The sequence below is a fragment of the Fusarium fujikuroi genome, chromosome FFUJ_chr10, assembly GCF_900079805.1.
Source record: "Fusarium fujikuroi IMI 58289 draft genome, chromosome FFUJ_chr10".
Taxonomy (NCBI): Eukaryota; Fungi; Ascomycota; class Sordariomycetes; order Hypocreales; family Nectriaceae; genus Fusarium; species Fusarium fujikuroi.
Genome location: NC_036631.1, coordinates 337,495 through 360,670, shown reverse-complemented (window position 1 = coordinate 360,670; position 23,176 = coordinate 337,495). Strand labels below are relative to the sequence as shown.

The window sequence follows — 23,176 nt, the reverse complement described above, 5'->3', positions numbered from 1 at the left end:
CACGCGCTGAGATGCTATTTACTGAAGACTACTACTGCTTTACGACAATTACCCACGGCATTTAACAGTCATGCAGCTTACAGAATGGTCGATGCAATTCCTTTCGATACCGGAATCAGTACGCGTAGACTCCGTAATCCATAGATGAGCAGCAAGGGGGGATCAGCGTTGGAATTAACCAGGATATACAGTCCTCCGTGAGCAGGAAAACATCGGACCTGGATACGGTGTCAAAATAAAGTTAGCAAAGGTATCCTAAACTTAGTAAGTATATCCCAAACTTATGCTAAGTTACCTAAGTTTTTTTGTCATTTAGGATCAAGGTCCTAAGTTTGCTTTCCCTCTTAGACAGTATCCTTCTGTCAGCCTCAAAGGCATTGGTGCGGAAAAGCCGGTGCCGCAATGTAATCTATCTGATTGTACTCCATACTGTAATTATGATCAGCAATGGTTAGTGGATTCACATTACGCAGGCCGGAATGTGGCTCGCGACGCGACGCCGATAGTGCCTATTGCCTATTATACTATGCCGCTTGGAGAATAACATCTACGGCGCGTTGAATGTGAGGCCTCTTCTTGGAATAATAAGATTAACTGCTTGTCGTTTTCACCCGAAGCTGGAGCAAACGTTCACATATCCCGTCGCTTAAGCTTTTCCCCCAATCTGGTTGCTACAATCTTTCCAACCTCTCTCAACGACGGTGCCCCAAGCATCTCCAACACACTGACTTGCAGACCAAATACTTGACTAAACCATCGCCGCAACTCAATCGCAGTAAGTGAATCCAGGCCAATCTCAGATAAGTTGAGATTAGGATCAATAGGTACGTCTGGTCTAAGAAGGAAATCGTTGGCCTTTGCGCCAATCTCGATAGATAGAAAGTCAATCGACTCTTTCTTTGCCAGTATTCCAATGTCTCCTTCGCTGATGCTCTGTAGAAAAGTCTTGAGTTGACTCCTCTCGCCTCGTGTATCGGATTGGTCTCCAGTAGAAAAGTTGTGGTATGCGCCCATTCGGCGATCGCGGCGCCAATTGGTAGGATTCTTCGGATCGTCGAGGTGGAGATGGGATCTCATGCCCATTAAAATGTGCCCATTGTTCTTCCATGGCGACCACTCACTCGACGCGAGATTCTCGAAGCTGCCACCAGCCGAGCTATGACTGCTTGGAGCCGAATTGGACAGCGAAGCCTCTAGGCATTCAAGAAACTCCTTCTCCCTCACAGTGTGTAGACCCTGGAGTTTAATGCTGCGAAGCGCGGATGGATTCTCTGCCAGGTATCCGACGTCTTCGATGCCACATATTGAGAGCACCGATGCGGGGAGACCAAGAGAGTGTCTGTACTGGCAGAAAGACTCGGTAAATATGCATCCGGACTTGTAGTTGCCCTGGCCAGGCTGGTCGGCAAATGTGACAGCGGAACTTGCTAGCCAGAAGTAATCCAGGGGCTGGCCATGGAGTGCTCGATGGAGGTTCCAAGTTCCATTGACTTTGGGCTCGATAGCCTCTTTCCAATCCTCCCACTTCATGTGCAGCAGGGGGCAGTCCTATAAATGTCAGTTTTGACCGCTGCAGAGGCTTTTGAATGATTTACCATTTGAATCATGGCGAGATGAAAGACACCTTTGACGGGATATGGGGCCTTGCTGATAGCTTCTTCCACGTCCTTCAGATTATTGACGCTTCCCTTGACTACAATGGCATTACATCCCAGGGCTTCGAGTTCAACGAAGAACTTGCCGTCGTCGTCCGTCATACCACTCCTTGAGAGAACAGAAGATTCTTAGCCCCTCGCTCCACTAACCAGACTGCCAAGGCTCTGCCGAGCCCACCCAATCCCCCAACAAGAAAGTAAGATGCGAGAGGGTCGAACTGTATGGTCTGTGTCGCCACTTTCGCCTCAGGATCCGATGCATCTATAGGCATTTCAAGGACTACCTTCCCTATATGCTGGCCGTCTTGGAGGTAGCGAAATGCCTTCTTAGCATCGCTTGCAGGAAAAGGGGTGATGGGCCTAAGAGGTCTCAGCTTTCCCTGTCTGAAGAACTCAAGAGTTCTATCCATCACGCTGTCGATCTATTAGCCCTAGACCTGTAAAATTCGTTGAAAATGCGACTTACTCCTTCACCAAGATAGGCTGCTCTCCTATCAGGTAGTGCAAGTCGATACCACAGTACGACCTGTTTTCCAAGAAGCCACCCATGTCAAGTTGGCCGCATGAAACGAGATCACGCTTACCAAGCTCAAGGAGGGTTCCCGATTTGGCAACGCACTTCCAAGAAGTATTGAGGAGTTCACCACTGAGAGAGTTTAAAACTAGGTCGACGCCTTTCCCGGCCGTTTGTTGCATTACACCCTCCAAGAATGAAGCATCACGAGAATGGAAGATGTGTTTTCGCGGGATTCCGTACTCCTTGACCAAATATTCCCTCTTCTCCTTGTTTCCAACTGTGGCGTAAATCTCCCCCTCCATCATCTGCACGACCTGAAGCGCTGCAAGACCAATACCGCCGCAGGCAGAATGAATCAACACGCTGGTTCCTTTGCGCATCTTTCCCACGTCAAGAAGTGCATATATGACTGTAGAGAAGCAACACTGAATGCTGGCGGCTTCTTCAAAGCTCATTTCATCTGGAATCTTGTGCATGTAGTGATGCTTAGCCGTGAAGTGCGTAGAGAAGCCACCTCTGTAACATATACTCATGACGCGATCTCCGATTGAAAAACCAGTAACTGTGCTCCCGAGACGTTTGACTACACCAGATACTTCGATGCCTGGGAATACATGTGGATTCTCAGACGGAATCAGACCCATGGCTGAGACAACGTCATGGAAGTTGACACCAGCGGAATGAACCTTTATCTCAATCTCGTCCTCCGTGATCTTGGTTGGAATCGCAGAAGCTATCCAGTTCATTGTCTCGAGGGATCCCGGTTTGTCAACTCGCAGAGTCTTCATTACCTCGCCGCTCTGGACCTTGTCCAATGCCTCCTCGGCAATATAAACTGGCTGGTAACGGCCAACACAGACTGTACCATCATGTACAATGTATTCCTTGTCTGGCTCAAGAGCCTCGCTGTCACGCTCTCTAATAACCTTCTCGAAGACGCTGGTAATCAGAATGCCAAAACGACCTTCATTGAGGCCGATCTCGAGCGTGTAAAAGTTCAGCCCCAGTTCGGATCGAAGAGTCCGAGCAACACCCAATGTTTGAGCCGATCTTGGATTTGAACAACCGACCTGGCTTGGAGACATGAGCCACAGAACACTGGAAGATCCAAGACTCTGTGCGCATTCTTGGAACTTGATGAACATTTCTTGAGAAATGTCTTCAAAGAAGGCGGTTTCCAAATCAAGGCAAGAGATGATGTTCTGATTTTGAGGCACTTGATCTTCGATTCTTTGCACAGTGACGTTCCAGCCTCTAGTTTCCAGTGCAGATGATACTTGGGTAGCTGGATAACTATATGGATGGCGGGCTAGTAGAGTAACATAAGAAGGGCGACTGACCACAGGAGGTTCTTTGCAAGCCACTATGACAGCACAATGCCGATATGGCTCTTCATCGTCATAGACAGCCACATCTACTCCGCTGTAGCCAGCCTTCTTCAACTCTTGGTCCCATCGCGATACAGGTACGTAAGGCTGATCTGGTCGACCATCATCATCTCCCAGCCACCAGCCAGAAAAGTTTCCAAACACATAGTTAGTCAACCTCGATAGGCTGCAAACTTCTGTCATGACTAGCATTCCATCCGACTTGAGTAGTTGTCGAATATTCCTCAATGTCTCGTGAAGTGAAGGCGTAGCATGCAACACGTTGGCTGCGACAATGAGATCATAGGTTCCAGCTTGAAACCCCTGTTCTAATGGATTCTGGGAAACGTCCAACACGTTGAACTCCATGTTTGGGGCCCCGGAGAAACGATCCTTGGCTGCGGGGAAGAAACCAGCGGAAATGTCTGTGAAGTTATAGACAGCATAGGCCGGAAGCCCTCGTACCTGCGCTAGGCCTCGGAGAATAGTCTCGGTAGTGCCTCCTGTCCCAGCTCCGACCTCGAGAATTTTGAGAGTAGGGCGAGTGTGTGAAAGAATGCGCAGAAATCTGGAGTAATCGAAAGTCATGACATTATATAGATCGGCCAACACGTTGTCTTTGAGCAACGTCTCGATAGCTACTGCCTTGCCAGTGAACAAGTTCTCCATATTGTCGAAGAGACGTCGAAGTCCGATGGTCAGCGCTTTTTGCGGCATTCCCACAAGCTTGCGAGTGATATCTTCGATTCTCGAGAGCCTGAGCTCGTGAGGGATATCGAGAAGCTGTCGAGATTGACTGACAAGCTTGTAATCTCCCGACGCAGCAATATCAAGTTGTCTCTTGAGCCAGTCTCGAAACTTAGTGAAGAAAGGCTGGCATGGCTCGAGACTTTTGATCTTTTCTACAGTTTCAATAATGCAAAGAAGGGTCAGCTCTTCCTGTAGATGACACTCCTCTCTATTGATGGCCGGTGGAACAAAGAGTTTCGAGGCGTCCACAAAGTTAAAGTGCGGAAGCCAGTTGAGTCTCGAAGTAGCGTGAATGTTGAGTGCGTCAAACGACGTGTCTTCTCCCAATGCTCTCAATTGTACACCAGAGGCATGCAGGGCGACTTTGCCTCCAGCATCGAGCTCGACGCACAAATCTGTTCCATGTAACCTCCATGCTTTCGCATCCATCAAATCTGAACCTGTGCTAACCTCGACTTCTTCAATAGATGTAGGTACGACCAGTTCGGAAATGTTTCTAGCCAGACCCATCGCTTGAGAGACAAGAAGTAGCTGAAGACCTGCGTCTATCGTTGCTGGATGTAGAGTAAACGGGGAATGGCTCTGCGGGGTCTTATTGGATATGCGACCGTGGACAAGGTCTCTCGAAGGAAATACAGTCGCGTCCAGCAGGCCACGGAACTCTGGGCCGTAGATGAATCCAACCTGTGCAAGCTGTCTATATATACGTGCACAATCAACCTGTCGAGGGAGCACCTCAGAGACCCAGTTCGTGGTCCTGGCTTTCTCAAGAATGCTTACTTGTCCTGTGCAGTGCTTGGTCCAGCCTGAACCGTCATATGACGATATGGCAAAGTTATACCATACAGAGTCGTCAAGATCGTTGAGATTGTGAATGCGCAAGCTAGTTGAGACTTCAACCGAGTCAGAAAGAAGAAGAGCTCGATAAGAAATGACATGTCTCAGGTGATAGCCTGCACCAAGAGGAGACCGAGTAACCTGTCTTATTGCTTCACCAGCGATAGCAATGTACCCGGCGAATGGAAAAACCACGTCTTGTTTCAACTTATGATCCATAAGCCAAGGCACATCCTCAAGACTGAGGATGTTTCGCCATTGGGGTTCTAGATCCGATCCCTCAAAGTTACGGGACCCCAGAAGGCAGTGCTGAGGGTACTCTCTAGACCGCCAGGCCTTTGATATGCGACTCTCAGACCAGTATGCTGCGCTGTGGTCCCAAGGATAGGTTGGTAAGCCTGATATGGCTTTTGAGTTGGGGAACAGCGATTCGAAGTTCAGAGCGATGCCATGCTGGTAGAGTTTGCCCAATGCACTAAGAAAGACGGCTGAGGAATCTTTATCTCGAGATTGGGAAGAGACGTAGTGATAGGGTTGTGAGGAGGATGAACAGATTTGCCTCAAAGGTCCGGCCAAGGCAGAGTGCGGTCCAATTTCCAGGAAAAGGCAGGCTTGCTTGGTTGCAAGCAAGTTTGACACAGCTGATGAGAATTTGACCGGTGACGTAAGATTCTGGGTCCAATACGACGGATTGCGAAGACATGTATCTTCCAACTCCGTGGTGACAGTGGAGAACATATCGATTTTGGTGGAGGAGTTAGGGACGGCGTGCTTCGAGAGTTCAGACTCAAGAAAACTTTGGTACTTGACACTTAATGGCGACATATGTTCTAAAGGATGTCAACAGAGACACAAGCGTAGGGCATGAAGAGACTTACGTGAGTGATAAGCCATATCGACCTTGAGTAGCCGAGCAAACATGTCAGGATCAGCATGTTTAATCGCTGCAACGACTTGAGCGACTCGATCTGCATCTCCAGAAATAGTACTGCTTTCCGGGCTGTTTTCACAAGCCACAACAACGCCATCAGTTAGATACTTGGAAATGCCTTGCACCCCCATCCCGACGGCCGCCATGGCCCCGCGAAGAGTCTGCTTCGTTGTCACATAACCACGATAGTATGCAATAACAATGGCTTCTTCCATGGAGATGTGGCCAGCTGCATAAGCACCGGCTATTTCTCCACTGGAATGGCCGACAATAGCAGACGGGGTGAGTCCCAGGCGAGAGAACTTGTTGACTAGGGCCAACTGGATGGCTGTGCAGAGAGGTTGTGACAGTTCAGCTCGATTTATGCGTGAGTTTTCCGCAGGCTCTAGGAGCTCATCTACTTCTGTTAGCATCCCTTCTGATGTTCAGTTTGGGCCTGTTACCTATGAGATTCCAGCTTGGCGGAAACTCGAGTCTCTGGAGGACAGAATTCATGGCACTCAAGTCACTGCGAAAATTTGTATCGCTTTCGATGAGTTCTTTCGTCATATGGGGCCATTGTGCGCCCTGTCCACTGAAGACGAATACTAGCGATAGAGAACCAGAAGGGATTTTGGACAGACTCGAGACCTCGCTTGGCCTTTCGCGCTGGGACACAATGAATGCTCTATGGGGTAGATGCTTACGATGTGCTGCAAGAGTAAAACCGAGATTGGAGATGCAATTGGGATTTCTAGCTGTCCATTCTTGATAGTTACGGATCTGTCTCTGGAGGGAGGATTCCGTGTTGGCTGACAATAGAAGCAAAGAAGGAGATTGAGAGCCTTTTTGGTCGACAATGGTTGAACGCCTATCATGTTCCGAAGTATATGACTCAAGGATGACCTGGGAAAATTGAGTTTGAGAGAATAGAATAGCTGGGAAGAATAGAGACTTACATGAGCATTGCTTCCCCCGATCCCAAAAGAGTTGATGCTGACTCTCTTCAGGCGATTTGACGGAAAGGGTGTTGGTTTGAGTGGAACACTGAGGTTGTACTTGGAGAAGGGGACTTGACCGCAAGTTAAGAACGCATGGACGATGAAGGCATAGTAGGCTTACTATTTGGGTTGGGATTCACAAGTTTGATGTTGGGCGGAATCATCTGATGCTCCAGAGCGAGAACACACTTGATGACCGATGACAGCCCGGCAGAACCCTCTGAATGCCCGAGGTTAGGCTTGACTGAAGTGATGAGAACTTGCTTCTCTCCCCCAAAGACTTTTCCTACTGCTGTAGCCTCGATAGGGTCCCCCGTTGGTGTCCCAGTACCATGGCACTGATCTCGTTAGCCTACCGATTCCCGAATCCACTAACGGCGATAGCTTACCTCGACGCATGCAGTATCCTTTGGATCCAGCCCAATATCACAGTATGCCTTTCTCATCAGAGCTTCGTGAGCAGCTCCATTCGGGGTGACAAGACTAACACATTTTCCATCGCAGTTCACAGCCGTGCCTTTCACAATAGCTCTTATCGGATTGCCATCGCGGATAGCATCAGGCAAAGGCTTGATGTAAATAGCTGTTATGGCTTCTGCACGAGCATAGCCATCGGCAGCGGCGTCAAAGGTCTTGCAGGACGCATCTGGGGCCAGCACTTCACCAGATGACATTGTTGCTGTCAAGGCTGGTGTCATGATCATGTTGGCGCCTCCGACGATGGCGCTTGAGGCATCCCTTCTTTGAAGGGCGCGACAAGCTTCGTTGAGCGCTACTGCTGAGCTGGAGCATCCCGTTTTTATGACCATGCTACCCGATAAGTCAGCGTGGTTCAGGTCATCAGAGATAACGCATACCTTGGTCCCTGAAAGTCATATTCGTACGAAATGCGATTGGCCATCATGAGATCTGCACCGCCAGTTGTGGCGTACAATCCTCCTTGGAGGGGCTCCTTGATGTTCATGATCAACCAATCATCCCCGAAGGTACCAATGTAGCAACCGACTTGCTTTCCACGGTAGTTAATTTCTCCTGCATCCTCAAGGCATTCATGTGTTATTTCTAGCAACAGTCGCTGCTGTGGATCAACCCTCTCAAGTTCATTCTTCGTCAATGAGAAGAAAGACGTGTCGAGGCATGATAGATCGCCTTCGATGAAGTAACCATGCTTGGTCTTGATAGAATCTTTGCCTCCAAGGCTGTCGTTGAACCCATCGATGTTGAAGCGGCTGCTGGGAATGGGGCGTCTTGCATCGAGGCCATGGTACAAGAGATCCCAGTATTCTTCGCAGTTGCTTATTCCTCCTGGAAGACGCAAAGCAATTCCACAAATTGCAATCTGGGGGGCTTCTAGAGCATCACGTACTGAGTTTTCCATATTGTGGAGATGCTGCTCGTTGGTGGAATTGTCGCCATGAGGTGCTTCAACACTGTCGATGATACTTGCGTTGGCGTTCTCAACACTCCAAGAAGGAATATCCATGGTCGCGACTAACGATTCTTGACAATTTTCTAATAGTCAGATCAAATAATACGCAAAGGTTTCTAAGCTTAGAGTATAATACCGCCATCAAGCCCCGATCTAGACCTTGGCATAAATATCAAGACCTTGACCCAAACGGACACATCAAGCTCGTTCGGCAGCGATTGCTCCATATGCTGTGCATCTTCATCTGCATATCTGGCTCATATGTTTCGCTTACTGACCTATAGATTACCGTATATCGAAAACTAGTTGCAGATCTTATTGCGCCATCTTCTGACTGCTTTGGGCTTGTAGTGTAGGTCTGCCGTTCCAGACGGTCAAGACTGCTTGAAATCATACTACACAACATCTCATGCAGTGAGATCGTATCAGTTCTGTTGTCACTCCGAGGCAAAACACTATATGGCTTGTGCCGGTTTCAACGTCATGGAGAACAGGTCATGCAAGTAAGCAGCCACTTGGAACCACGGTAAGAAAATGCCTCGATCTTAGGACATTCCTTCCAAGCATGGTTGAGCAGCACGGCATCGGACTCTACATCTAGATTCTAGAGCATATGGGGCTTTTATTTCGGGAACAAGACGGCATCGTGTCGCCGTGTCATTGGACTCGGGATCCGGAGATGTTTCGTCCTCTGTTGCAGACTACACGTAAGAACACTTGTGTAACACCTCCTTGCGGAGCGCACGCGGTCTCAAAGGCAATGATGCCACAATACTGTATCAATAGCCAGTACCAGTGCATTGGATTACCTACCGCGAATAAAGCGTCGATACACGGCAGCCACACCGCCGAGACAAATTCTCGTTACTGGACGAGAGTCGACGTTGCAGCCCCGAAGCTTGATTCCTTCGGTACACGATTATGTTGAACAAAAATTATAACTCCGTAGTAACCTACTCAATTTGTATTGGCTGTCACAAACTGACAGAACCCATCACTCACTGGCCTCTCCCAGCACCTCGACCCCGTTACGCGGCTTCGAGGCCCTAAACACAAACATCATAGCCACGACACTGGTCTCAACCTCCTCAAACCCCGCCTTCAAGGCCTCCTCCAAGATATTCGGATCATCCTGCCAGTTGTCAAAGATACCTCTCTTGTTGTAGAACCCAAGCATGAAAGCAGCTGCTCTTCCAAGCGGCTTCTCGCTCTTCACCTCGTACCGATCATCAATCTTCTCCCATTGCTTCCCCAACACCGTGCACCCAACCAAAACGCCATCTTTGGTCAGGAGACTCCTGGCATTTCTGATGGCATTTGCTTTGCTGGCCGTTGGCTGCGGCATGTGATGCATGACGAGAAACAGAGAAGCGGATGTGAATTTCTGAGATGCAAGAGATTGAGGAAGTGGTCGTGCAGCATCCGCATGAACACAGTCAATGTGCACTTCTGGATACTTGGACAGAACACGCTGTCTCGCTGTTGCAAGAGAATGCTCACTCAAGTCGACCAATGTTAGATGTTGATCTTTTGGATCGCGGCCAAGATCCCCAATTGCTCTTCTTGGAAAGTACCCAGTTCCAACGCCAATGTCGACATGTCTCTTTGAGAAGTTGCTAGAGAATAACGGACGAAGATTACTTTGTGCAGAGCAGCGCCAGATGAACGGGACAGAGATACGCAGGATCAGAACATCGTAAAATGGGAGTGTGAACGGCGTGCACCACGACGCCGCTGTACTTGCGGTGCGCTTGAGGATTGTCATTGCAACTAAGGATGGGACAAGTATCTAGGATGGTGTCGCGTGTCTGTGAAGCGCGGTCTCGTCTGAAATACTTGGGCTCGTGAACCTCCCATTTTCCGAGCAGAAATCGTGTGCGTGCAGACGATGGCTTCGGAGAAGACTGGCCACGTACTTTCCAGGCCGAGACATTTACACCGCATGTTCCGTGCTCTGTGTTCCCTCGGCGGAGATCGCCGAGACGGTCTGGACAGTTCCATGTGAGAATGTTACACGATATGTCTCTAGAGTGAGAGATGGCAATCGGGGAAGCAGTGCTACCATGTTCTTGATCACATGCCTTGTTGTAAGCATGTTGAGTGGAGAGAGATCACCACGGGGGCGGGTTTCACAGAAAGATCCAACGGGTTGCACTGACAAGAAAGAATGTTGTGAGCAGAGCCATGGCTCATTGGCGGAACTATCATACTATAGCTTTGATCTGATTTAGTGCAGAGTCATACTGCATCTAGCTTTGGGCATGAATGCCTGCCGGCTCATTGGAGTGGATGATCGCAATCAGGCAGAGAGATGACCAAAGACATGATGATATGTCGATTGCTTCTCGTGTGATGTGCTGCAGCTTGATGAAAATCTTGGCACGATTGAGCGAACTGTCCCACAGACAGATACCGTAGCCTTCACATCATCACGGATTATTAAACAGAGCCTACAATGCATCTAGATAGTCGCCAATGTTTCCATTATCTAGCACATACGACCAAAGGTAGTGGAAAATACGGGATCCCGTCCGCTCTCCCATAGTCAAGCCACTAACCGGCGGATTAGTAGTTGGGTCGGTGACGACCAGCGAATCCCCGCTGTTGTATGTTTTTTGCCCATCTTGACAAGTGGAAGAGGCGCTATCCTTTTTGGTGGACCAAGAGTGGGACGGCGAGTGTCGATTGTGGGGATGATATCGCAGTTGAAGAGACAGTTGAAGTTGAGCACTATAGGATAGATCTTGTATGGTAGAGTAGGTCAGAGATGCATTAAGAACACAACGTGGCAGGTAGCAGTAAGGTAGTCACGGATATCAGTCAATCGGGGGAGTGTTCAAGGATGGTATAGTCACGGTTCGGATGCCTGGCTGAAGCTACTACAGCAAGACTAAACCCGTGAGTGCGAAAGCTCTCGTCTGTTGAATGGCTGTGACAGTTGGGTGTAGATTGGCGGCATAGCGCAACCAAAGCATAAGAGAGTTGGCAGACAGCGTTGCGCTCTCATCCCAAGCGTGTGTTATCGGTTTATCTCACGGATTCGGGGTTGGAGGGCTGTCGCAAGTGCATTCGGCCGAGGCGGTTATGGCGATGGTAACGATGAGGAGCGTGCTCAAGGTCGGGAATAGACGGATCAATGTGTGAGAATATTCGCTTTACCTGTAGTAAAATGGCTTGACCTACAATGTTGCTTAGCACGTCGACGCGATGGCTCATACCGACCGCACTGAGCTCTCGCCCATTCTGGCCTCACGACAGGGTCGTAGAGCAGCTCATTGTGCTGTTGAAAGGAACCTGTCGCGCCTATGACTCTACTGCCGTCGGTGCATTTGCGCATACTGGCAGAAACCAGTCAGCGACGGGCTTGTTCAGATCGGCCCGGCAATCGTCCACGCTGAATGGTCCGTCCTGTAATGCTAAAAGCCGGCGGGCGATTCACCTGATGGTGAGAGATGCTCGGGTGAGAAGCAGCGACGGAAGATGGAGCAAGTATTGACAACAAACGTTGTCGGTCGACCAGGCGGGTAAGAAGTGGGGGAGTGTCTCGGGCATCACTCGATCATTCAGGGCTCGTCGTGTTTGATATGGGGAGGGCGTTTCAAGCGGTCGCGCGTAGGTGTCTGATTCGGTGACATCAAACCGAGGCATAGGAGGTGTTGTCGCATCGGGATTCACGCCGTGAGAGACTGTTGCTGATGAGCTGCCATGGTTGACGAATGCGTACGTCTCCGAAGTTGACTCAGAGGACGGGTCACGCTGAGATGCTCGGATTAATCTTGCGCCGCGCTGACTGAGCGCAGGGATCTTTGTTTGCTGTCATTACCCTGCACCGACCTTAAAATACAGGCAAATCAATCGTCACAGAAGCCATGGTGCGGCCTGAAACTCAGGGGGATATAGAACAGTAATTTCTCTATTTTCGCCCTTGATTTGATATGAGAATGGTTGTGCATAAATTGGACAGACAGGTTTTGCTGAAATATAACCCTTTTGCAGTGAGATGCCATTGAACGACACCGATGCTCAAAGTATCGTAGATCTTCAAGGCTGAGGCAACGATCTGTGCCCCGAGTCACTCCGAGTCACTCTGATTCGCTAGGAGCAAATGCCCCGCTACAGGCTTTCACGTCAGACGCGTCTAAAAAGAACGACGTCATCGTCGATCGCCAAGGTTTGCATCACGATCTCAAATTCGCCTGCACAATCGTCACTCAATTGCGCCTCCGTCACCAAACGCTCTCACTCCCATTCCACCTCCTCTCACCTCACCACAGTACCCTTACATCAACTGCAGAGATATTTCGATGGACTTTTCCTGCCACGTCCGAATAAACAACGAATCCTCAGAGGATCTCCTCCTCGAAGACTCCGGCCTCGACAGCGGAAACTGGCCATTGCGTCAGCCCCTCAATGTGATCGAAGCAGGCACTCAACAGACCATCTACCTCGCCCAGCCGAGCTGGGGAGGTTCAAAAGCATGGGTCACGTACGAAGCGAGATACGGACAGGGTTGGAGGAATTTCACGCTCGAGTTTGAGTGTCCTGCTATGCCGCTTTCGAAGAACCATGTCAAGGTCAAGGATTGCTCGAGGGTCTTTGAGATTGATGTTACGGATGTTCAGGAGCGGGGGAGTCCTTTGACTGGTATGTACTGGGCCTTTGTTGCCGAGAATGCGCTGACAGATTAGCGAATGTAACGATTCGCATGGATTCGAAAAAGTCTATGGTCACAAAGAACGATGACATCCGAGCAAACTACGACATCGGCGTCGGCGTCTCATTCCCCACGAAAATGGACATAAAATTCCCCGTTCACGAAAGTATCGTCATAGCCGCCTTTATCGAATCCGACATGACATTCCCCCGCGGAACAGTATACAACAACATCAACGACAAACAATGGGAATACTTTCGCGGCGTAGTCTGGAACGACGATCCCTCCTGTCTACTCTTTGAGGACGTCACCGAAGACAATCGCATGTTCGGCTTGGGAGTCGAATGGTTAAATGCTTTCAAGTTTGGCGATGAGAAATGCATGACCAAACGATCGCACATGGGAGATCTTCAGTTCTTTCACGGCATGGGTTCAGTGATGGGTGAGAAACCGCAGAAGACGCGCAAGAATATCCTTACGTGGATGGAGGTCATGTACAAGCTTGCGTGCGGCGATCAAGGTATTTCCGAGGACGACACTCTCGACGATGTTCTACCCGGGTTCTTCACCAAAGACACTGTCCCCTCGAAATCCGACACCCTCCGCGATCTAATCCTCGCCACAACACCAAAATATAAAGACGCCGACATTCGCAAACGCGCATTCGGTATTTGTCTCCATATGATCTCCGACTCCTACGCCCTAGGCCACACGCAGCGCCGTCTGCGCAACCCCTCCGATCTGATTGAGCGCGACACCGCAGGCTACATCCGCTTCAAGCCCGACACCTACGGCGACTGGGGCTCTATTCTTTGCTTCCACACATACAACGACCAAGACGGTGATCGCCATTCTCACTACGATGATAAAGACGGCGAACAAGATCCTGCGCCAAGGGATGTTACGACGTTTAATGAGATGATCGGCGCGAGGAATGCTATCATGGGCTGTACGGAGATGATCAATCTGTTTATCAAGAAGACACCTTGGAAGGAGGGCGTGAAGAAGTTTTTGGAGGAAGAGATTTTCGTTCTGGATAGGGATGCTAAGCCTTCTGATCATTTCACTGATGAGAGTGTTGTGTCGTATGTTTATGCGCACAGGGATGAGGAGATTGAGTATCAGGCTGGGTTAGAGAGAAAGCTCGCCTCTTTGGAGGAGGGTGGATTGATTACGCAGAAGCAGTGTGATGGACGATCAAGGGTTGTTTCGGCGCTGGCTATGATTTTTCTTTTCATCAGCGCAATTTTCTTTACGTTCTGTACGATGAGGATTCATGGGTTTATGTTTTAGGGAAATGATGATTTGGGAATGAGGGCAAGGGACAGATTGGGATATTGGATTAACGGGAATGGTTGGGAAAGCGTTGTATTTATCATTATACCACTCCAAAATTGATAATTTGTAATACTGCAACCCATTGTTTGGTCGTACATCGTGTTTTCGGTCCCCCGTATTGTTTAACATCCATGAAATCAAGGCGAGGCTGGTTGAAGGCCAGTGTGATCTTCACCCACCCCGTGCGCCCAGCATAACCATCTTCCGCGCTGCTCTCTGAATAGCTATAAGTAATCGTATTCCCTGAGACGTGTTTCTCGACTTACCAATAGAGTATCAATAAACGCTAATATCCAATCTCAGCATTCTCTTCAGACATGCCCTATGGCGACCCTTTCAATGACCCAGACGATCAAGCGAACCGTCTAGACTTTTTGTCATGAAGCACCGGCTTGCCTCTCCGTTCTGTCCATTCTCTGAGAGACTTTGGTGGCTGCACGAGGGTGAAACGTCCTCGTCGTTGTGGTGCGTTGGATGGAGTTGTATAGCTGTCTGTGCTGACTGGTTGTGCTGGGATGTGTAGCCCGGCGGTTAAGCCATGGTCTGAGTGGCGTGGGACCATTATGAGAAATATCAAGAGACTTCAAGGGCAGTTTTGGGGAAAGTTAATGTGCGTTTGGGAGAACGAGTTCTGACTCACGAATTGATGGAATGGCAATCGGGTCAGGAAAGTGAGAAACCATTCTTTAATACCTAGCAACGCACAAAGTTTGTCTCCTTGAGTCTAAGTTAATGAGAGGATTATCTTTGCCGGGCTAACGATGTCTTTGTTCAAAGCATGTCTGCAAGAGGTGAATAATACATCTTGCATGCTTGTTTGGTCAAGTTCCCGCCGCTGAAACTCTCTCTTACTGGCCCGCCTCTCAAAGTCAAATGCTGAACTCAGGATTGATCCAATCAGGCGATTTGCCAAAACGTATACTAAGGCTACGTGACCGGTATTTCCCAGTGAATGATACCTGATTCGTGTGCATGCAGAAGATCCTTTGTTATTAGCAGAGAAGTAGACCCGCAGGATAAAAGCCCCTTGTGATGACTCCTTCAATTTCCTACAGACACGCCAATGAACCACACTGGAACTGTAAAAGGAGAGATAGAAGGGGCAAAAAGGACATCATTGTCTAAAAGGAATTGCAGCGCATAAAGAGACAAAAAACAAGTCGCAAGATCGCAAAAGAACGGGCTCCACCGGGGATTGAACCCGGGACCTCTCGCACCCAAAGCGAGAATCATACCTCTAGACCATGAAGCCGATTTTAGTGATGATTAATAATTTTCAATCAAAATTCAACAAATATATATGACAAGTTCTACTATCCTCACAACAACATCACCCACCATGGCTCGCCCTCCCCCACGCCAGACACAGCCCTGAGACCGAATCTCGCTACTCGTTAAGTCTCGTTCCCGCCGAAACACATCACCCGCGGCTTCCCGAGCCCTGGATCAAGCGGCATGCCAAGATCTGTCTGTCGCCATCAGGGTCAACACCACATCATATGCATCCTCTATCGCGAGTCATCTATCACAAAAGCTGCACATCTTGGCCACTGCATATGTCAAAGATCACCCGGCAGTTACTATTCGGACCACTCTTTTAGTCACCGATCACATCTCCCATAAACAACTCTCATCACCTGATGACTTCCTCAAACCTGAAAGCAGCATATATACCCCTCCAGTTCAGAATCACACACAAAAGCACCTTCCCGATTAACCTTCGCTTAAGCACAAAGTTATAGATCTAGACATTATAGCGTAGATCAGGCGTCACGAATAGCCCAATGCGGTGCTGCTCTGCCACGGTCGCACTCAACGTTAATATCTCTTGCATATACTTTCGGGCAGCGCGCCTCCCGCCAAGATGAGACAAACTCTATTAAGGTCTTTATTCTTGGCGTCGATCTTTAACTCGAATAGTTTGAAGCCCGTTATCAGTCACGAAATGCCGTCTACCGATTGGCCCACCATGTTCAACATCCTTGTGAGTAGGCTCTGCGGGATACCGGCAGCAAACCCCAGTTTATCACCGCGGCAATTGCGACGAACTCCATACCTTTTCACAGCTAAGACTTGTCTGTTTCAAGAAGAGAAGGTGCAGAATCTCAATCCAACTGTGGATATAATGACAAAAGCCACGTTGCCGAGACAGGGATGTTGATTGGGGTTCTGGTTGATAAGAACTACAGCGCCGTTGTACGCAAGGTCGCGAATGTAACGTTGAGAAAATACTCGAGTCAGGCGCGCGTTGGAGTTTCCCAATGTAGCTGTGCTAGGGGTAGTCAAGATGAAACCACGGCAATTCGAGGACAAGACGGTAATACCGGCACCACCTGATTTTTGACGGTGATGTCCTTCAACCTTGCCATGAATAGCCTCAACCTTGAACAAAAAGAGGCGGAATCCCCAGAATAAAAACGGCGACGTCGTCATCACATTTCCTAAAACCATGCATAATCCGAAACTTAAATAGTTACCAAGACCCTCATTCGCAACACGAGGTTCAAAAAACCATCCCCTGAAAGGACCCGCCCTCGTTTCGGACGAGTTGACCCCCTGATAATGGTAGCCGAGCCCGCTGTATAATATGGAGCAATGCAACGAATATGTCCCACCGCTAATCACGAGGTTCATCCGGCTTAGAATATGTATAATGATTTGCATTGTCACAGTTGTTAAAAAGGCCCCCATGTCTCGCCCATTCTCAGGGTCTGGGGAGTTTAAGTGGCCGTGTTTTTCTAGCTTTTGTTTTGTGCAATGGATGTTGATCCTTTGGTAGTTGCCATCTTTGGCCCGCCGCCTGAGGGGATAGATCTCTCGGCTAATAGCGAGGCTAAGAATGCTGCTGTTGTTCTTACCTTGTTGCTCATCTCTGCTTTATTTTTGGCTGGTCGCATTGTGATTCGTACGCAGCAGGTTTATGGGCTGAGTCTTGATGACTATGCGATTATTATATCGTGGGTCTTTGTGGCTGCTACTGGGGCCATGGTAGTAGTTGGTAAGTCAGTTGGTTCTTTAATTGAGAATTACTAATATTGTTAGTTGGCCAAGCTGGTGCTGGTAAGCATGTCTGGGCGCTCACAATAGATCAAATGGTTGAGGTCTCCAAGGTTCGTGAGTATTATCCATTGAACTTCCTCATACTAATCTTGCTAGCTCTCATATATATATACTTACTTCTTTGCAATATCCGTCTTTACAACAAAAGTCTCGATTCTCCTCTTCTACCGACGATTATTCAGTCGGGGTGGCTTCTCATTCAAGATCGCCTTTTGGTTTGGTACCTTCCTGGTGGCATCATACCCAGTGATATTCCTGTTCACCATGATACTTGGCTGCACGCCTATAAGCCACTACTGGACACAGTTCAAAGGGACCGAGGGAACGTGCATTGATGTTGGCCAGTTCTTTGTCATTCTGGCCATTATCAACCTGTTCACCAACGTCATTGTGCTGTTGATCCCAGTGCCAGAGGTACTCAAACTTCAGATGAGCAGAGAGAAGAAGGGAGCTGTATTTGGTATCTTGGCTCTTGGAGGATTGTAAGTCACCACGACCCTCTTTCCAGACTATTACTAACGTTGCACAGAGTCTGCATCGCCAGTGCCGTACGCGTATACTATCTAGACGTCTTCGCCAAAGCCGCCGACAACACATGGGCCATGGGCACCGTAGCCATATGGTCCTCGGTCGAGCCCTCAATGGGCATCGTATCAGCATGCCTCCCCAGCTTCAAGTCATTTTTGCGATACCTGCGCCGCAAGGGCGGTAGCAAAAGCAGATCAAGTTTCCCAACAATCTCCAATGGCGGAAAAGGAAACAGATTACGGTTTGATGATGAGATAGCACTGAGAAGTCAGATAGTTGGTGGTGAGGGAAGTATGCATAGTGGACAGGGAAGTGAGGCTGGAAGACAGATTTATGTCAAGACGGATGTTGAGCAAGTCATTACTGAGATACCCGAGGCGATGAGACGAAGCAATGTTTGAAGTGATACCAATTGAGTTTTGTTCTGCGCTGCATATATAGAGGCGACCTGAAATTTATGTCTTTAGCATTTGTATATGAAGATTACAAGATTCAGCTCATTGTCCACACAAGAATGGTATGGGTTCCTAGTATCCGAACACCCGTATTTTGTTTCCCACTAGAACTTGGAAACATTCGCGCGCCCGACATCGATCCCAAATCTTCCAAGAGTCTTTTTCTCCTCCCGTGTCTCATTCGGAGAATCTGTTTCTCCTGATGTTCTCGCATCATCACTCCGCTCTTCTGACTCCACCGAAGCCTCGCTTTTCTGCCACCACCCAAGACTAAACACCCAGCCTTCAAAAGCCTTCTTCAACTGTCCATCAGTCATATATTCAGCTCCCTGCGGCATGATACCCGAATCTCGATCGCATAGCTGAGATCCAGCCAGAAATGCCATCGTGCTTGCGATACTGCAAGGATCGCGTGGAAGTGTACCGCGAATCTTGACAAGGAGATAGCCTGCCAGGCTCAGAACTGCTATGACAGCCAGTAGAACTTGAAGAATGGTTTTAGAAGTTGGGTTTATGGCAAAGCGAGTGATGACTTGACGCATTGTTCCATTTATCTCCGTTTTGGGTGACATTGCCTCCATAGCTGGAGATGGAGACGCTAGAGCACTGACAAGCTCATCACGGGGGGTCTTTTTGTCGGCTCGGAAGTTGAGATCAATGACATATCTCATGTACTCGCTGTAGCCCTTCTCTACTGCGTCGATCAAATTGCTGACATTCCGAGGCCCGATAAGTTCCTCTTTCTTCACCGCCTTCGGGCCATAGATTAAGTGATTGAAGAACGGATCACAGTCAAATGGCTTCTCGGTGCTAGCGTTGTGAGTTGGATAAAGCTTCAGGTGGGTATCGAGGAATTTCTTCAGTTTGTAGTTCAGCGCCGATGACCCTGAGGTACTGTTTACCCATTTCCAAGTTTGATTTCGCGCTAGCTCTGGGGGGTGCTTCTCATCGATCCTCCCAAGCGCTGGGTCGCCCTTGAACGTGATATTGAGTGAAACTTGGTCAATACCTTGATTGCAAGTCAATGCTGTCATATTCCATGCCGAGGTATCATTGCCTCCCATGTTTCCAAAGAAGATGCCGATGGAGGGACAAGCAGCACCGGGGTCACTAACGGTCAGGTTGAGATCCAAGTAACTACCAACCCACCTACTGTAATTGGTTTTTCCTTCGTCCGCAATCTTCACACTCGTATTGAAAGATACATAAGACTTCCCGTTGACATCCTGACCTTTGCAACCGACCGGAGCGGTGAAGTTGGCCCATATGGTTTTCTCATGGGAGTGCCCGCTCAGAGATCCGTCGAGGGCGTAGTAATACGTCTTGACCCATGGATTCATTACAAGACTCTCTGTTGGGACCATAGTACAGTTGAGAAAGGGCCGCAACGCCCCGACGGCATAACTGTAGCTGGAGGATTGGGAAACCGTATCAGGCATAGAAACATCGGGTGCAAGGCTGGCGCTTGGTAATACCAAGTCTTGCCAAATTGCAACCGAGGAGTTTGCACCGCCGTGCCGAATGAGGTTCAGTGTTTTTGCGGCACCTGAGTCATTCTGGCTGATGACAGACCATGATGTACGCCAATTCCCCACCATTGCTGTCGTCGATCTCTCAACATTCACAGGCCCTGTGAGTGTCCAGAGACCCGAGGACACGATTGTGAGGAGGCTGCCTAAAAGCGATGAAATGTTGGAAGACGCTGGTCCTGGCTGACGAGCCCGCAGTGATTTAAATACTATCAGGAACGGTGAGACGGATAGCAGGTGAAATAAGATACTTGTTTCTGCAGGAGCGCTTCCTGATCGAAGAGCACTGTAAGGGGCAAAAGTCGCTATGATAAAGTCAAGACTATTGACCATGGTTGATATAAGAAAGAATATCGCCGTGGTGGCCATTCGTGTAATTGAAATGGTGGAGGAGTCTGTTTTGTTCACGTCGAAAAGGCCTTGTCTTTGACTAGACAGCTGTTGAAGTAGCTCAAGTGCGCCAATAGAAAGTATGGGGATGGTGATTGTAGCAGCTGCGAAATACAATGACCCAGCTATAGGTGTCCAGGGCTTGGTCTTGTTTGTCCCACGTTCTCGGGCCTCGGAAAGACTCTCTTTCCCTGTCACACTTATCCGAACGTCATCACTGACGCTAGTCATGGCGAACTTCTGGCCTCCTATATCTTCAATCAAGCTCTTTTCGCTCAATTCACCGGAACTCTCGAAGATCTTCTGCAGTGAAGCATCGTTGGCCAATACAGCGGCATGTCCAGCAATAGAGCCACTCATGGCAGAGATCCAACAACGCGTAGAAGATCCAAACATTAAGAACAAGCAGACGATCAACAAGGCTAAAAAGCCTGAAACCATGATCCATATTGTGACATTGTTCGTTTGGAGCCTTGGGCTGCTCACGAGACCATCACCTGTACTGTTTGTAGCTTTGTCCACGAGCAGTGACTGACGAGCAACCTCATTCAGAAGTCCCTCCAGGATCTCCACCGACAGCTTCTTCAGCGTTGATGGCACAGAAAGAATATCAGGTCTGAACTTGTCTCCCAATTTGACAGCCATCAACTGGAATAGCGCTTGGCTGGCAGTCCAATCGCGGGCCCTCTTGTTAAATTCGACAGTTATGATGGGGACATTCTTGACGTAGGAGAAAGTAGAAGATGCCACTTCGAGGTCTGTCATAAGCATTTCGGATAGAGAAGAGTTGGTCAAGTTGCGCAACGGTCTCCCTTCCCCATATTCGGCGGCTGGGGTCAGAGTCACATTGTGCGAGAGAATGTCCTGAGCCGCGGTGACCGAAACCATTTTGTAACCAATCTTGCAGAGGACTGCTGAATGATTGGTCAGTTTGATAGACTCTGTAACGTTTGTTGGCTGGACCATGGAGGGAATGTTGTGGTGCGCAACTGTGATGGCGTATCGCAAATCAACGGCCTCCAAATCAGTTTGCGAATTTGAATCATCCGGACCAATTTGGTCCGAAAGCCTGACTTCTGAACAGTTTACTCGGTGAAGCGTATAAGCCCAGGGTTGGCTACCGCACATGCTTGTATTCTTGTGAGAAAGCCTTAGGTCAGGACATATGAAATTGCTTTCTTTTCCTGTCGAGCACGTGGAAGAGTTCCACCTGTAGTATGAACCTTGAACGGTAGGAGGATCTATAGTTAACGTTGCATCTTCGCAGGTAACAACTGGAACAAATAGGTCGACTGGGGCTGTGAGCGATGTAAGGTTGATTGACGGTGCTGTTGATTTGAATCTCTGGGTCACGATTCCACCTTTGGTATTCCATGCATAATCACGCGCTATATCGCCTCGGAGACGAGACACGTATGCGTAGATAGGCTTGTCCGAGCCGCCAGTAAACCACTCATCCTCCGCGTAACTCAGAAAGAGTTGGCTCACCCTGTTAAATGGCGATAAATGGAAGGAGCTCCAAGTACTGGCAGTGTCGAAAGTATTCTCGTATGTGATATCCACTGGTTCAGCATGCGATGGATGCTGAACCACGAATAAAGTAGTCGAAACAAGGATGATACTTTTGAGGAGAAAGAATGATATGATAGCCGCGAAAACACGGTAGTGACGAAACTTGAATGCCCGGTATACACTCTGGAGTTGAAACGGTGACACATAGTCCAGCAGAAGCGACCTGGAGCCCAGTACAGGCCCAGATTGAAGTTCCCTCCACGGTTGGGCAGCCTTATAATAGTAGTCGACTCGTCTCCAGAAGCTCAAGACGATTATGAGGACAGCTGTCGGACCGTACGTCCAAGAGTATTCGCTGGAGGAGAAGTTGAGAGGGAAGCCGTCTTTAGAATCGGAAACGCATTTGAGGGCGATGAGCGATGCAGCAAGGATTGCGAAGACGAGGGCAAATATGAGCAGTGCGGATTTCCCCAGCCAAAACGGTGGCTGGGTTGCTCTATGCGGATGAATGGCTGGCTGCTCTTCTGTAGTGTTGCCCAGCGATGGTTCTTTAGCAGATTCTCCCTCTAGCTGAGCGTGCGGACTCTTGGGCCTAAGGTTTAGTGTCGGGAAAGACATCGCGTAACCTTAATTAAAGTTGGAAATATCCCGAGAACAGTGGATTGTCACCCAATACCATATATACTACCTGCTTTAGATTTCACAGGGTTGAGAGATTAACACCCTGTAATCCTGAGGATTTGGGGGCCAAGGTTGTGGAGTGTCGCAAGGCATACTGTTTGTGTACCCTTTGCTTACCCAATGACAGCTTCTAGCCGAGGGTTATGCGTCATATAGCGAAAAAAACAGGATTGGACGTTCCATTGATCGAGAAACAAAGGGACGAATCAACGAGGAATCGAGATGGAGAAAAGCTCTGTGCCCTGAAGCGCGAGCTTTGGATTTGCTTATCAGGCAGACAGGCACCGCACGACATGCTTTGGACTTCACAACCCAGAACAGTGGTATGAGGGGAATGGTCAGCGGCGGTGTACAAGCAACGCATAGATTCACACAGGGCTCATTGTTTCATATGGGGACTAAGTATGACACAAACATGCAGCTACGGGAAGAATACGATGATTAGCCTTGAAGTCCTAGTGGCTGAGCATACTAATAATAGAATTGTAACCTCTAACTAACTACTTATCTAAAATCATACAGATGTTTGCGAATATTTCCCATCAAATTGCCAAAGTCGTAAG

General features: G+C 48.8%; 6 protein-coding genes and 1 non-coding gene, besides 1 other annotated feature; 3 read left to right on the top strand and 4 right to left on the bottom strand.

The window, feature by feature from the left end:
- Nucleotides 1-630: 630 nt before the first annotated feature.
- Nucleotides 631-8,520, bottom strand: FFUJ_10347 (polyketide synthase; the record flags this gene model as incomplete). XM_023569120.1 has 10 exons in its annotated part: nucleotides 631-1,548; nucleotides 1,596-1,764; nucleotides 1,806-2,069; nucleotides 2,122-5,956; nucleotides 6,005-6,454; nucleotides 6,501-6,942; nucleotides 6,996-7,108; nucleotides 7,159-7,375; nucleotides 7,427-7,847; nucleotides 7,895-8,520. 10 exons carry the CDS (start codon nucleotides 8,518-8,520, stop codon nucleotides 631-633), a joined length of 7,455 nt encoding a protein of 2,484 aa, XP_023436378.1.
- Nucleotides 8,521-9,460: 940 nt separating this feature from the next.
- Nucleotides 9,461-10,561, bottom strand: FFUJ_10346 (uncharacterized protein; the record flags this gene model as incomplete). XM_023569118.1 has 2 exons in its annotated part: nucleotides 9,461-10,255; nucleotides 10,406-10,561. 2 exons carry the CDS (start codon nucleotides 10,559-10,561, stop codon nucleotides 9,461-9,463), a joined length of 951 nt encoding a protein of 316 aa, XP_023436377.1.
- Nucleotides 10,562-10,963: 402 nt separating this feature from the next.
- On the top strand, nucleotides 10,964-11,079 carry FFUJ_scaffold12.rrna3. The gene has a single exon (XR_002792851.1). It is a non-coding gene; the product is annotated as a ribosomal RNA (ribosomal RNA).
- A 414-nt stretch (nucleotides 11,080-11,493) lies between these two features.
- Nucleotides 11,494-12,337, bottom strand: FFUJ_10345 (uncharacterized protein; the record flags this gene model as incomplete). XM_023569117.1 has 4 exons in its annotated part: nucleotides 11,494-11,645; nucleotides 11,689-11,804; nucleotides 11,906-12,270; nucleotides 12,329-12,337. The coding sequence occupies 4 exons, from the start codon at nucleotides 12,335-12,337 to the stop codon at nucleotides 11,494-11,496; spliced, it is 642 nt and encodes a 213-aa protein (XP_023437203.1).
- Nucleotides 12,338-12,770: 433 nt separating this feature from the next.
- Nucleotides 12,771-14,413, top strand: FFUJ_10344 (uncharacterized protein; the record flags this gene model as incomplete). XM_023569116.1 has 2 exons in its annotated part: nucleotides 12,771-13,110; nucleotides 13,155-14,413. The coding sequence occupies 2 exons, from the start codon at nucleotides 12,771-12,773 to the stop codon at nucleotides 14,411-14,413; spliced, it is 1,599 nt and encodes a 532-aa protein (XP_023436376.1).
- Nucleotides 14,414-15,638: 1,225 nt separating this feature from the next.
- Nucleotides 15,639-15,710, bottom strand: a tRNA (tRNA-Pro).
- Nucleotides 15,711-17,215: 1,505 nt separating this feature from the next.
- Nucleotides 17,216-18,447, top strand: FFUJ_10343 (related to integral membrane protein; the record flags this gene model as incomplete). XM_023569115.1 has 4 exons in its annotated part: nucleotides 17,216-17,456; nucleotides 17,501-17,568; nucleotides 17,615-18,000; nucleotides 18,048-18,447. 4 exons carry the CDS (start codon nucleotides 17,216-17,218, stop codon nucleotides 18,445-18,447), a joined length of 1,095 nt encoding a protein of 364 aa, XP_023436375.1.
- A 158-nt stretch (nucleotides 18,448-18,605) lies between these two features.
- On the bottom strand, nucleotides 18,606-22,550 carry FFUJ_10342 (uncharacterized protein; the record flags this gene model as incomplete). Its single annotated transcript, XM_023569114.1, has 1 exon — nucleotides 18,606-22,550. The coding sequence occupies one exon, from the start codon at nucleotides 22,548-22,550 to the stop codon at nucleotides 18,606-18,608; it is 3,945 nt and encodes a 1,314-aa protein (XP_023436374.1).
- Nucleotides 22,551-23,176: the final 626 nt, after the last annotated feature.